The sequence below is a fragment of the Atractosteus spatula genome, chromosome 6, assembly GCF_055471065.1.
Source record: "Atractosteus spatula isolate fAtrSpa1 chromosome 6, fAtrSpa1.hap1, whole genome shotgun sequence".
NCBI lineage: Eukaryota > Metazoa > Chordata > Actinopteri > Semionotiformes > Lepisosteidae > Atractosteus > Atractosteus spatula.
The window spans coordinates 8,862,780-8,877,224 of record NC_142711.1 but is presented as its reverse complement, the minus strand read 5'-3'; the positions used below and the strand labels follow the sequence as shown (position 1 = coordinate 8,877,224).

Genomic DNA, 14,445 nt, shown 5'->3' with positions numbered 1-14,445 from the left:
CATTATTTATCATTTTACCTGTTGCTTGGTGATTGATACACATGATATTGAAAGCCATGTTGCAATATGGAAAATATTTATTTTGTCTCTGAAGTGCATAATATGAATGTGTTTTTCCTCTAAAAAGTTTTGCTTTCTCAGATTATTATGATTTTAAAGTATATTGTGTCTTCTTATATTCTTAGTAGTTCAAATAGGGAGCCGCGTCAGGATGTGTAGGCTGAAAAGGAACAAGTAAAAAAGAAAACGTTGTGTTGCTTTTCTTCTCCTTTCAGCATGGAATAAAGCTTTACTTGTTTCTTCTTATATTCTTTTTAAAATTGGATTTAAGATATGTTTAAGCACAAAACTGTGTATTCCATATCTAAACATGCTGCAATATGTATGGGAATGCACCAAGGTACTTACTGAAAAGGTGGAATGACTCAAAGTCTAGATTTAGAAGAGATCTTTGGACACAATACCAAGATGCATCTTCATCATTCTTACAAATATAAAAGTTTATGTACATATGCATTGAATGGCAGACTCCACAATCAATCTGTAAATTGGATTATTAAGTATTTAGTTTAATTTTTGAACCACTCATTAATTGCAGATGTCATAGTTGTGTGAAATTAACTTTAGTGATCATGTGGCATATTAAAGGTAAGATGGTGTTATAAACTGATATTGCCTCAATAGCCACACCATTATCAATGTTAGGGGACATCTAAAGTTACATAGAACCTTGTACACAGATACTGCATTCTCTATTGGCGATTGTGAAATTGCTGCCAACTTCACATTTTCTAGTTCCATGTGCTTCTCAAGCAAAGGTGACAGCACCGTCTAGTATATATCGCCATCTGTATTCGGCTATCTGTTATGCTGGACGCTTTGTTAAGGAGGACAGCAGGCATCAGTCACCCACTGACCTTGAAAGAAGACCTTGACCGTGTGAAGGTTTCCCAATGTGCTGCTGTAGGTGCAATCAACTGCATACACATTTGTCTGGCTCCTCCACTGCACGATGATCACGTGTAGGAACAGAAGACACATCTTTTCCATGAATGTGCGACTGTGATGCCCTGCAAATTCCATGATGACTCTCTGTCATGCTAAGCAGAAAATGTTTTGGCAAAGTCCCCTGGAATTCATTAATTTATACAAATTTTAAAAAACAGCTGGAAAGTGAGAAACTTTCTGGAAAGTGAGCAATATGGAATATGAAGATGCCTGGTTGCTTTAGACTTCAGTAGAATTTTAAATAATACTCCACTATATATTCATATTTATTCTTATGCACTGAACTGTATCACGTAATTCAATTCTTAAGATTCTGTCTTTCATTCTTAATGTTTCTTACAAGGTTTCAGTGTTTACCCCCCTGCAACTGTGAATCCTGACATCTGTAATTAACACCTCATATGCACAGGATAATTGTAATTGGGCAATCAGTTCCAGGGGAGTCTTCGGATTTCTTCAGAAATCTCAAGATGTGTTTTTATTGTTTAAACGGCACTGGTGCCTCTTTCATACTGTATCAAATCCAAGTGAAGTCATTGTGGTGTGCTGTATTCTTCAGAACATTGTGATCAACAGAACCATAGTCCTAATTTTAATTGTATACTGTGTGTGAATCCACACCTACTGTATGTGATGAGGTTTTGCACAAGCAGAACTCTACTGATTGGGCCACCAGGCGGGAAGCATGAATGTGACATTGACACTGCTGGCCTTGGGTTGTGTAAGTAATGCAATGCAACTTTCTTTCAAGGGTGATTGCCGAACAAGAGAGGAAGCGTTGATCTTGGGGGTTGAGCTTTGTGATAATGGATTCATGCATCATGGTAATGTCCTATATTATAATTCATTGGGAATGTGATGCTGATAGATAAAAACCACCTTGCTTTCTATTTTTGTACATTTTTGTATTTTTTTTTTCACAGCTCTTCTTTTAGAGACTCCTTTCCCCTTACAAATCCCTTGAAAGATGTTTTAGAAACAGCATTGTGAGACACCAATATGACTAAAGAGAAATATTTGGAGTACTTTTAGAAGCTGAGCTTTGCTGTACACGTGTGAGGTGTGGCAGAATCTCTGTGTGTGGTTAACGTCGGACTGAAACTTGGCTAACAAATAGACATTTTTCAATCCATGTGAGAGCGGTCAGTTGCCATAGTTACTGTTTGTTGACAGCAGGCAGTTTACTTTTGGTTCTTTGGTGTTTTTTGTGCCAACATCCACATCATACATGTCCGAGCCACATTTCAAAATGTATCATTATGTTTATGATGTAAGTGTTACAAATTACTCTAGCTTTGTTGTGTATATATAGAATGCTGCTGTGGAAGTTATTTTAACGTGTTTACAGTATGCTAAGGGTCAGAGTTTTTCATATGATCCAGAAGACATATTTTCCTATTGAACCTTGTTGCCAAATTTTATTTTGTTGTCATTAAAACCATTATAACAGCCTCAGAAACCACTTATTTACAAGGAAGAACATGTAAATGAACTCTGGTGTCTCTGTGGTATGTTATGCTTCAAAGAGTATTTGATTGAGTTTAGTTCACTGATTACCATGGAGACAGATTGCAGTCCTGACCTGGGCCTTTCTCCGTTACCTCTTGCTGTAAAAATGTTCCAATTTTATTTGTTTTACTTGCTCCACAGAAATTTGTGTTACCTGTTTTGTAAATATAATTGTACAAGTTAGCAGAATTACACAACCAGCAAAAAAATACAAATTTTAAATCTGGGGTTGTGATTTTGATATAGTTCACTGTGTTACTGTGATAACCTTGACCTATTTAAGCCAAAACTAGGTCAGATTTTATGCAAACATGCAAAATCAGATTTTGTGCTGGAGCTCAAGTGTTATTCTAAAGTTCTGTGTCGTCTATGACTGTAAATTACACCTTCATCACTTCTGCACGTGAACCAGACTTTTAATGTTTCCTTGTGTACATCTTCATGTTCCTTGGCAACATTGTAAAGTCTGTTCACACAAAAAGGGAGCGTTACCAGAGGTTGAAACTGTTTACGAATCAAATATTTAGGTCAGCTCTGTTAAAAATATTAGTGATATGTAGAAAGGGCATTAACACACCCAAACAAATCAGGGAATACTGAGCAAGCTCAAGTGGCTTCTTTAATTTTCCATGACTGAACAAAATGCAATTATTAACTGAAGTTCAGGAGGAATAACAACAAAAAGTCTGTCTCAAACAGGTATATCTAACCACCATCATTATGAAATTAACTACTGTATACTGTATATATATTGAATACAAACATTTGCATTCGTCTTAAGCATCCCCCAGCTGCTCCTTGGTTCAGTCTGTCTAAATGGGGTTGGAGCCTCCTCGTCTTGTGGTCAGCAGGCTATCATAAACCAAGTGGATGAAGTCACATTTATCTCCTGAAGTCTTCTAAACATTCCCAAAACATTCAATCCTTATATGTTTTTGTCCCTAGGTGACCGATACTTTCACTAATATTTACAATTGGAGTGAAGGGCTAGAGCCCAATACCTTCCATTTGTACATACATACCTACATACCTGTCATTGCCTCTCTAACGTCATCGGTATTGGACATAAATCCTTATATGGCTAAGGAAAACCTTACCCTTGATTTCATAAAATAACTCGTTCTCCACAAGTGAGCCTGCACTCTAATCTCTAAACCGATGAGAGAAGTGAGACTTTAGCCCTCAAAAAAGAAAGCAAATAAACAGGAGGACGACAAACTGCCTAGGAGATGTAGAGAGGAAACTTGATTATTCCCACAAATATGAAAAATACCACTCTTCCCTAAATTTAGTCTAAGTCCCTTAAGTGCCCAGTAACTGGTTTTGGTTCATTAAGCAAGAATCCAGTGGTGAAGACTGCTTGTAGACTGTAACTTTCTCCCTCCTGTATTTTTGCTTCTATTCTCCTGCAATATCCTTCTCTCTCCTCCTCTTTTGACCATGGAATATCATTAGAAGGGGGTGAATACTTTTGAAAGGCACTATGTGTTGTACAAATGCAAAATATTAATATAATTGGTCTATAAACAACACTACTATGTTAAATAAACATATACATTTAGAATTTATTGTCTAGGGTGGGTTAGAAAGAAGCGTGGAACTGACCTGTAAAATGTTTTCACAGTGCTGGAGAAAAGTGAATTTAAAGACGAGCCCCTTTTGTTCCGATTCTTTGCTGATGAGGAGATGGAAGGGTCAAACACCAAGCACAAGCCCATGAAGCACGATTTAAAAATAGTTGAAAATGTAATCGCTAAGTCCTTGCTGGTAAGGCACATTGTGTTAATTAAATACAGCTGTAACTACTTAAAATAGAGAGGAATATCCAAGACCATATGGTTTTCATTTTTTCACGTTGTACAGCTAAAACATGACACATAGTCTATTCAAAAAGGACCCATTCAGATAAACATGTTTCAATTTCCTAGGTGAATCTTTTTTGTAATACTCTTGTCAAATGTAAAGAAGAGCATGTTATTCTTCACTGAAGAACTCTATTCCCTACAATGTTAAATTAGGCCAATTCTTTTCTGATGACTAAAAAGCAATGTACAGTTTCCATGGATTCAAACCTGAATGACACATTCATTTATTTTTGTTAATTTGAATCTTATGTAGGACAATGTTCAATATCCTGTGCTTTTTAATTGTACTCTTTTGAAATGTCATAGAAATGTCAGTTCTTAATAATTTCCTAGCCCTGTTATCTCACTAGATTAAACCAAGCGGGGGTGGATACGGGTTTTCTTTAGAAGACAGGAATCGGGTGCCTATAGTCAAGTCAGTTGAGAAGGGATCGTACGCAGAGGTAAGGGGTTTTCATTCTAATTGGAATACACTAAGAATGATGACGTTTCTTTTATTTCAGCTTGAACATAATTGTCAAAAAATGATAAGAGTCAAATACAGTACAGAGATTAAAGTCAATGCAATGTTGTACCTCCCAGCTAGTTGTGTGCACAGGTCTCAGTTTAACCATGTAAGGAGGCACAGCTATGCTAAAGCAGTAAATAAGTTAATGGATTTGACTCTTCAACAGGTAATGGGGAATTCTGTAAATAACATTTCTGTGATCTCTGTTGTTATCTACTGCTGCTGTTGCTACTGTAGCATTACGTCCATGCATGTACTCTGTAGCTTGTTTCCTGTATTGTTATTGAATTTTGGAATTCAACCATACTATTGATACCTTGACTTACTTTAAGAAGTGCCTGAATAAGATCCCCTGATCAATTAGCCAAGCGAGCTAGATGGACAGAATGCTTTCCTTCATGTAACCTGTCTCGTGTTGCTCTAGTAGTGAGGTAACAGATCCCTCATCCTTTTGTGTGAATCAGTGAACCTGTGCATCTTGGCATGATTAAGTCTGTCCTCTAATTAGATAAACTTGCACATTCTGTTGGTTTAACCACTCATTTATATAAAGAACTGAAAAAACATAGGTAATTCCATAGGCTTTTTCACTAACTTCATAGACAAACTGCAGTCAGAGCTGCATACAGTACAACAACATCAACAAGAACAAGATCATAGTTACAAAATGGTTACACAGCATTGATAAGTCATAATTGTTATTGCTAAATTTCTTAACTGCTTATCTACTACGTTACCAAAAAATGTGTAGCTCTGTTTTTCAATTATTAGTGTATTGTTTGATTGCATTATGCATGTGTAAATCAGAAAGCCAGGCAGCATTACAGCTAAGCATCTATAAGCAATTTTTTTAGGTCTATATTTGGTTATCTTGGTATGATAATGAGAGTTAAAATTTGTCCCAGAGGGCCAAAGCAGGGAGTCTGTAGCCTCAGCTGTAAATGATGGTTTTTCAAAATTGTATTCCCAACATCTAAAGGACCCTCAGTTAAAGGTTTGCACTGCAGAAACGGCTGTGAGGGATTTTAAAATTGGACCCATTTGTGAAAGTGGTGCCTCTTCACATCATGTCGGTTCAAGAGATTTAAGGAATGTTAGGGAATGTGAAATATGCACTGTTTGTAACAGTGTAGAGTATAACCCATTGAACATCTGATCTTCTTTTTGTAAAAACACAACCTGTAATAGCCACATCGTTAAATAAAATACTAATAAGTCAACTTTCATATTGTACTTTTGCTTTGTGTCATTTACAGAAGTACTGCAGTGGTCAAGTAGATTTGAAAGACAAACATGCAGACTATAGTACTTCGGGTAGGGAGGAGACCGCACACAACAGAACAGCAGACTTAAACTGGTGTCTTACTGTTCGATCCCATAGTGAGCTAACCTGAAGTCAAATCGGACACAGAGGGTTTAAGTTTTAAATAGATTTAAGATCACTGGAGGAACTGATGGACAGCTTTTGGTGCTGAAGCTGGCTTAGTTTGGGGCAGTGGTGTGAGAAAAGGTAGCAAGTCACTCGCTGTCGATTTTTTAAAATAGTAGAGGAGTCCAGAAGGGATGTCTGTCCGAGATGAGTGTAATTAATTGTGGAAATAAGAAGGTTCAAATGGACTATTTTCATAATGAAAGGGAGTTCGAGGTGCAAAGCTCTGAAGTGATTGAATCCCATGAAGATTATGGTGGTGGTTTGACTCAAAGGCTGTAGCTGGAAAGAGAAAACCAAATCAAATTGCAGGAGCTAAAGTTGTGTGTGTTGAAGAACAGGCTAAAAATACTAGGAACTGGTTTCAAAATAAAGACAAAAACTACAAGCTGCAAAGGAAAAGAAATCCAAATACTGCAGTCAAAATACAAATTTAGTTTTTGAACATTATTGTTCATTTTATGTATATTGAGTAAAATGTTGTTTCATTACATGAAACCCAACATGTTATAGCTCTAGAATCTGTTTAAGAAGCACACCTGGCACTTTTTCAACATTTTAAAATTCCTCGTGCTCACTCCAGCCCCTAAAGGCAGACTGAGTGGAGAGATCTGATGTCCTGAATTGTTATCTATCAGAAAATAATAAAGAATAATTAAGAAATATTATTTGTCTATTGCATACAGTACTCGAATATTCAAATAACTGAATATCGTTATTAAAATGCCCAATGCATTTAAATATTTCTACTACTCTAACTCAGCTCTAAACTATATACTATATGCTATACTGATAACTGTTTATCTACTGTATACCATAATGAAGCGTAAGTCTACAGCTGAACTTTAATCGTGTATTTATGTACTGTATATATAGTCTAAATACCGAAAAGGCCTGCATTCTCAGGGATGTGACGTGGGAGTGGGATTTAACATTATTAATTTTGATTTATTTCACATGTTGAGTTGTTCAGTTTCACTAAAAAGTTAAGAGCAGAAGAACAGAAGAAGTAGGAGGAGAGAGGAGGCCCATCTAGCCTGCCTGGTAGTTTGTAGTTAATAGATCCGAGGATCTTATTCGGCCGTTTTCTCAAAAGAATCCAGCGGATCGGCTTCAGTAGCAGCGGCCGGTTAGAATGCTCATTCAGTGAAATGTATCATATTGAGATGCTTTCGTTTGTTTTGTTTATTTTTCTTAAAACCCAGATGGCTGGTCTGGAGGTGGGGAAGAAAATCTTTGCCATCAATGGAGACCTGGTTTTCCTAAGGCCTTTCCAGGAAGTGGAGTGTTTCCTGAAACAGTGCTTGAATAGCGGAGGGCCCCTGCGAGTCCTCGTCAGCACAAAGCCCAGAGAGTGAGTGTGGGGGTGTACCTGCCCCCAGCTCGTGGCTGGAAATACAGCCATCACTGCCGCTAAAGACAGCCTGGGGGTTTCTCATCCTGTCATTTTCTCTCCCTGAGGTTTCTGTGTTAATACCAAGCTCTTCCACTTTTGGAAAAGGGTCACTAGTTTTATTTTTGCCACAATGTTGTTATAGAATAACTTTGGAAAAGAAAACATAGTGCATCTATTTATCTCCTGCAAGTCTTATTATTACAGTAAAATAAGATATGACTATACTGCTTGTTAGAAAAAGGTTGTTGAACCTTTAATTGTAAGGCTGTCTTCACAAAAACTGTGAGTCAAGATTGCGAGAACTGCGCACTTTTGGGTTATTGAAGGAAATAGACTAATTCGTTTATTTATGTTTAAATGCATTAGAACAAGTCTAATCCTCTCCTCCCTAGGACTGTGAAAATTCCAGATTCTGCGGACGGACTAGGATTCCAGATTAGGGGCTTTGGGCCATCCGTTGTGCATGCAGTTGGCAGAGGTAAGGAGATGGGTAATGTAATGAAAAAAACAAAACTCGGCTTTTTGGGAGTTTTTTTTTTAAATTTTTGGACAGCTGTCGTGCAGCTGTGGTTCGAGGTAAATCACTTTGACACAGCTACGGTGTTAAATGCATCAGAGCAAACTCACACTTTTCCACAGCTGAAGCTCACAGCCTTTAAAAGCCATCAGCTTAGTGGTGGATCAGTGGAGGGGCTGTAAAACAGGCCAGAATTTACTGGATTTCTTCCACTCGAAAATTGATTCTCTTTTTTTTTTTTAGGTGATCACATCCTTTCCAGTGAATGAAGTAGGAATTTTGAGCATGCTGGATGAGAATGTGTTGATCCATGGTTTTAGAAAAACAGTTTAATTTGGTGTACAGTATGTCCTAAATTATTGGCTTCTATGTCTCGTATTCTTACTCTCTCAGGTTTAAATTGATGGAACAGATCTTTTTTTTCCTCCTCCTCCCCAAAGCCTCAGTCTTTGAGGGCTGTGGTTTGAAATTGAATATCATGTTTTGAAACGAGATGTCTGCAGCTGCCCTCAGTCTCGGTGAGGGCACAAACCACATGCTCAGCTTGGGAGAATCCAAAGGGTTTTCGGCAAGAGGGCATGAAAGAAGCACGGGGCTGATTAAAAGACATCTTTCATCCCAGTGCTCTCACAAGAGGAGAGGTTCACACATGGACACTGTTGAGAGACCTTACAAGCATGCAGAATTGTACAGGAAATGGAATTAAGCCTACTCGTGGGCTTCACCTTTTTGAGCTCTTTGACGAATCAGGTCTGAATCTGAGATAAAAGACAGTTAAACGTCTTAAAGGTGTTACAGATCTTTGTTAAAATTTGATCCAGACCAGCCTTTGGGTTAAGTGAAGTTTCATTAAGTAAAGGCTTGTATATTATTCTGCCATTTTGATTTAGAAAAAAAACATTCAAATATTTTTATTGTCCCATCATTCCCATTCTCAAGATTAATCCTCAACAATCATATTGTCAGTACAATTCAGAATTGTATTCCGAGACCTGTTGCCCTTCCGGTTTCCTTAATGAGAGGTGTGAAGAAAAAATTAAAACTTTAACTCTCTGTTAGTTTGCTATTACTTGGTTTTGGAGTATACCCTTTGCTTCATATTTGCTTATAGAATTGAGGTGGCATTGACAGTGGTATTGAACAGTGGTTAGCATTGCTGCCTCTAAGCACTGGATCTCTGGGTTCAGTTCTGGGACTGGGGTGCTGTCTGTGATGTTCAGTCCAGGCTGTATCCCACGTTCTGCCTGTTGCTTGATAAAATAATCCTCCCCGTGTGTCCTGAATATATACTTACAAACATCGTAAAAACAAATAAGAAGAAACTGAAGCCTAAAACTGGAACCCGTGCTTCTCAGGAGACTCTCTTGCAATGTGTCACTCTGCTCATGACATAGTCAGAGACGTAAAAGATGCAACAGCCTCACAAGTATGTAAGAATGCAGTCTGATTCAGAGCACCACAGATTTTTATTCCAGGCAGTTAGAGCAAACAAAGAGTTTAATTAATTTTGCAGTAAAACTACAGTAAACACAGCATTATTCTGTACACTAGGCAGGCGTTTGTAGTTGTGCAGGTGTTAAGGTGTCAACCTAATTCTTTTGCTCTGCTGTAATCATTTTCAGATTCAAGGACATTCAGAGCAAAGAAATTAACCTACTGTCATCTGAAATATTCAGAAACATAATTCCCAGGTTTCTCCAAAATGGAAAACAATGTTGCTTTCCATGTTTAATTACATACATTTTAGACTTCTTTCTTATTTGAACACACCAAAAAAAATGCTAATAGTTGTTAGTTCCAGTCACATTTAAGAAAGAGTAATGCTTTGTTTTCTGCAAAACTGAACCTTTTAGTATTGAATAGAGAAGACCACGAGAAGACCTGATTCAATTATCCACAACTCTTAAAGGCATTGACAAAGTAAGCCCAGTTCACTTCTTGAGACAGTGAAAATAAATTGAAAGTGAGGGTACAAATTGAAATGATGTGTAAAAAGCCATATTATTGAAACAGAACCAGGCTCCTTTACAGAAACTGCTGGATATAATCCTCAGATCAATTAATTACAAACTACCAGTCAGGTTAGAAGAGCCATATGGCCTCTTTTCATTTGTATCCTGTTTGTGTTCTTAAAGGAATAGAGAACAAAGGGTTCAGGTGCTGGAGTGAGAGCTTAAGGGAGATCAAGAGCAAGTTGTAAAAATGGTTAAATCTGCTGCAGAGCATGTTGTTGGTATTATCATAATTGAGATGAAAGAGCTCCCATAATCCACTTGATTATTTTTTACACATTGAATTTGATCCGATACGGAAGCCTATAATTGACATCTATTTTATGGGACACAAAAAGCAATAGTTCACTTCCTATCTAATTTATCATCTGTGTCCAGAAAATAGAGCAGACAATGTTTGAACTCTAAGTGACATTTATACTACAGAAACAAATGTTCAAATTGTGACCTAGTAAAAATAATTACACTTTTCTTTGCAACATATAGATTTCATGTTACAAATAAATAAACGATGTGGATGTGCCTGATTGATTACTAAAGTTATGCTGAAAAACCTGTGCTTACTGTAGCTATACATAGTGTATCGTCAAAAGTGACAATTTTGAACGCAGTGCATTACTTACTATGTGTACAGTTGTTTTTGGTCTTAATAACATGCTTGTCGAAATAACATACTATTAGACCGTGTCCAAATATGCAGGGTCCTTTAGCTTTTCGAGGGATTACAGAAACAGGAGCACTTTCCTCCTGTTTTGGCATGTTTTATGTCATAATAAAACGTATAGCAATGTTGCTTGCAGATCATAAGCACGGTAGTTATCAATGCTTTAGATTCATGTTTGTGTATTCCTTTTTTTGTTTATATTCGATATAAGAGGCTGAGTATTATGTTAACTAAGTAAAGTAAAGACGAGGTTCTTACTCTAATTTAACTGTATTATATAATGTTTACACGGTGAATGCTTTTTTCTAAAGCTCATTTATTGAGATATGTAACTGTATGGTGTTCCTACATCAGTACAGTATGCAGGAGGTACTACAAGCTAAAATATTTCTAGTCTTTATTACACTAAAGTATATACTTATAATTATTTTTTGCTCCCTGGTACAGGAAAAAGTGTAATAGAGGTTTGTGTGCTGGAACGAAATCCAGCAAATGACAGGTGTTGCCCTTGATCCAAGGTCACACGTTTTTGGTAAACTGTAGCATGATTTGCTTGTTATACCAAAGCACAAGTAAATACCTTTTTGGCCAGGTCACAATTTGTGTTCATCCGCAGATGGTAAACGCAAGACGACCATGTCAAATAAAGCAAGATTTGATTGTCTCATTCTTTTTCTTTCTTGATCCTCAGGCACTGTGGCTGCTATAGCAGGCCTTCACCCTGGTCAGTGTATAATCAAGGTCAACGGGATCAATGTCAGCAAGGAGAGCCATGCCAGTGTCATTGCCCATGTCACAGCGTGTCGGAAATACAGACGGCCATCACAGGTAACCCGCGGGCTTCAAAATGACGCAGTGGTCTCTTTTCGGTTATTTTTATTTCAAAAGCAATTATTTCTTTTCATTTCAACAATTTACCTTTATGTAAGAAAAAAATATTTTTAACGATAACTGCAGTAATTGCTCTGCTATACTCACATTTAGCATTGTACCATTTTACCTTGCATAGCCCTCCATTTTGAGTATCTCTGATCTGTGATGTGTTCTGGTTCGAGATTTAACCAATAAACGTGTTAGCTCATAACTCACTATAACAGACGCTTCATCAGGAAAACAGAGACCAGATCCCAATGCCCTCAATGTACTGTACATGAACCCACTGAGTTTAATTCAGCAGTTAGCCATAGAAAAACAAACCGCGTTCCTAAATACAATTGACCACCAATGCAATGTGTCAATCCTGAGTTTAAGTTGTGAAACCCCCAGTTTGGAGTCTTTAAACCTTCCCATAAAGTTATGTGTTACACTGCAGTAAAAGCACTCTGTGAATCACGATTCAGCAGAAATAAACAGGAATCAGGGCAAGTCAGATTCTAATAAAACAGTACATTAGCTACCTTAGTTGTTTCCATTTTTTTCTTGAGGTGTGCACAGTTAGATGAAAATGTCTTACACAATTATTACAGTAAAAAATAGAAACATTTTGAGAGTAGAGTAGAAAATCTCAAATCAGCATTTTGCACTGTATTTTGGAGACACTGAATTTTGAAGCACGTTACCAGACGTAATGTGTGCTTTGTGTTAAATGAATGCATGTTTTGGAGTTAACCTTGGCCCAAGAAATGACAGCCTGGCCAGGTGGATTAGGAAGTCAGAACCCCCTCCTAAAATGAGTATTCAGGAGTGTAGAGGCTGGTGATGAGGCACCTGTATAAAGAATGCTGGTTTGGAAAGTCTGATGTCCTATATTTATACAATCTTTTATATGTGTAAAATGAATAAATAATTAAAACAAGCAATAATTAAACAGTAAACGCCATCCCACTACAAAAATACAACAGTAGGTAAAATGATTAAATATTACCCCAAAATCTAGAAATAGAATGAGACCCAGAACTCATTTCTAATCCAGAACCTTGCAGTATAGTGGGAGAAGTGGATTCCTGTGAGAGTTAGGAGGTCAAGAAAGAGATGAGTGGTGTAGGTGGAAATTATTTCCACTTGGTTTATGACAGACCAGCCCTATCAAAAGGGCACAGGTGAGAGACAATGAGAATACAGTAAAGGATGTCTGCATGGGCAGAGAAACTAGGGTCACGGCTATGTAGAGAGAACAGAAATACTGCATGTCAATGACAGTATTTTGTGCACCATTGTTAGATTTTTTAAAATAGATTTGGTAACTTCAGTGGAAAAATAATAGTTCGAGCTCCTTCTCTGGTGGGTTGTAATGGTTCTGTAATTGATAAGAGAACCTCTCTCTACATTTTGGATGCCTGCTGCACTAGGAGTTGGTCCCTCGGTTCTAATTGCTGGAGATGCCAGACCCAGCATGTCTGTGATTTATTCATTTTCCCTGTAGTTCACTGACAGTGCTGCGGCTGTGTTCAGGCCTCTATAAGAGGGAACACCCTGCTGCTGGGTGGCAAAGAGCCCTCTGTGGTATTGGGGGAAAAACATCATGTCATTCTGGCCGAAAGGCATGTGAGTGTTGGTTAGCTGATTACAGCACAGCCCTGAAAGCAGAGGCGTTTGGAAGCAGAGGGAACTGTGACTTCATTCTGTGATGCCTGGTTTATGTGGTGTGCAAAATTGGACTGTTTCATTTTCCCGTGCTATGTTTTTCATTAATCACTGTCTCATATACAGTACTTGATTTTTACCTACAAGTAACTAATTCTAGATCAATGTATATATAGAATATTTCTCTGAATTTGGCTGTAGAGAACAATGTTTAAGGTAAAAAAAAATCCCAAAATTTCAGTTTCTCAAACTGAAATGATTTCTGGGACTTTTAAAATTATATTTAGTGTTCAATCAACAAATACAACCTATTAATGAAACATTTCAATTTCAACTTAAGACCAAGCACTGAACTTTTCTTTTCTAGCAAGATTCTATAAAGTGGGTTTACAACAGCAGGGACAGCGCTCAAGAAGACCAGCAGAAAGCACACTTGAAGCCTTGTGCAGAAGACAGTGGTGATGTGTTTGAGTGCAAAGTGGAAGGTATGCATTTCATTTGAGAAAGAAAGTTAAACAGTGAAGTCTCCTTTGCAGTTTAAATTAAGAAGAGAGTACAATGTGTGGAAAATATCATAGTGCCTGAAGCCATAATTATCCTGTAAGCCCAACAGTTTTTATAACAGCTTTTCACTCCAATAATCATATACTGTTTTATTTCAAATGAGCAGAGTTTATTGTTAAGACCTTTAAGTATAAATTAATTCTCTGTCACAAAAACGTCAATAAAAACTTTCTATTTTTCCTGAAGTGCATTCCACTTATTGAATAAATTGAATTGTTCCAACAGTTAATATATTTGAATGGTCTGATTCACATTCACATTGACAACAAAGAAATGATCATATTGGCACCAGGCAAACACACCACACAAGATACAGTACCACCTCCCTATAGAAAAATGGCAGCCACTTATTTTTTGGGGGTTCACAAAACTGAGTGCAATACATGCCATTGAGTAATTAAACATCAGTGCCATCAGTGAAACGCAATCTGTTTTCATTTTCACCAATGT

The 14,445-nt window shown here is 37.3% G+C and overlaps 1 protein-coding gene across 1 annotated transcript in view; it reads left to right on the top strand.

Annotated features, from left to right (window-relative positions):
* The window catches only part of prex2 (phosphatidylinositol-3,4,5-trisphosphate-dependent Rac exchange factor 2), a 155,281-nt gene that overhangs the window by 68,859 nt on the left and 71,977 nt on the right, over nt 1-14,445 (top strand). Inside the window, exons 15-21 of the mRNA XM_088918835.1 lie at nt 1,760-1,832; nt 4,142-4,284; nt 4,733-4,825; nt 7,525-7,673; nt 8,108-8,193; nt 11,600-11,736; nt 13,799-13,916. Of these exons, the coding sequence (XP_088774961.1) occupies nt 1,760-1,832; nt 4,142-4,284; nt 4,733-4,825; nt 7,525-7,673; nt 8,108-8,193; nt 11,600-11,736; nt 13,799-13,916 (799 nt within the window). The remainder of the gene's footprint in view (nt 1-1,759; nt 1,833-4,141; nt 4,285-4,732; nt 4,826-7,524; nt 7,674-8,107; nt 8,194-11,599; nt 11,737-13,798; nt 13,917-14,445) is intronic.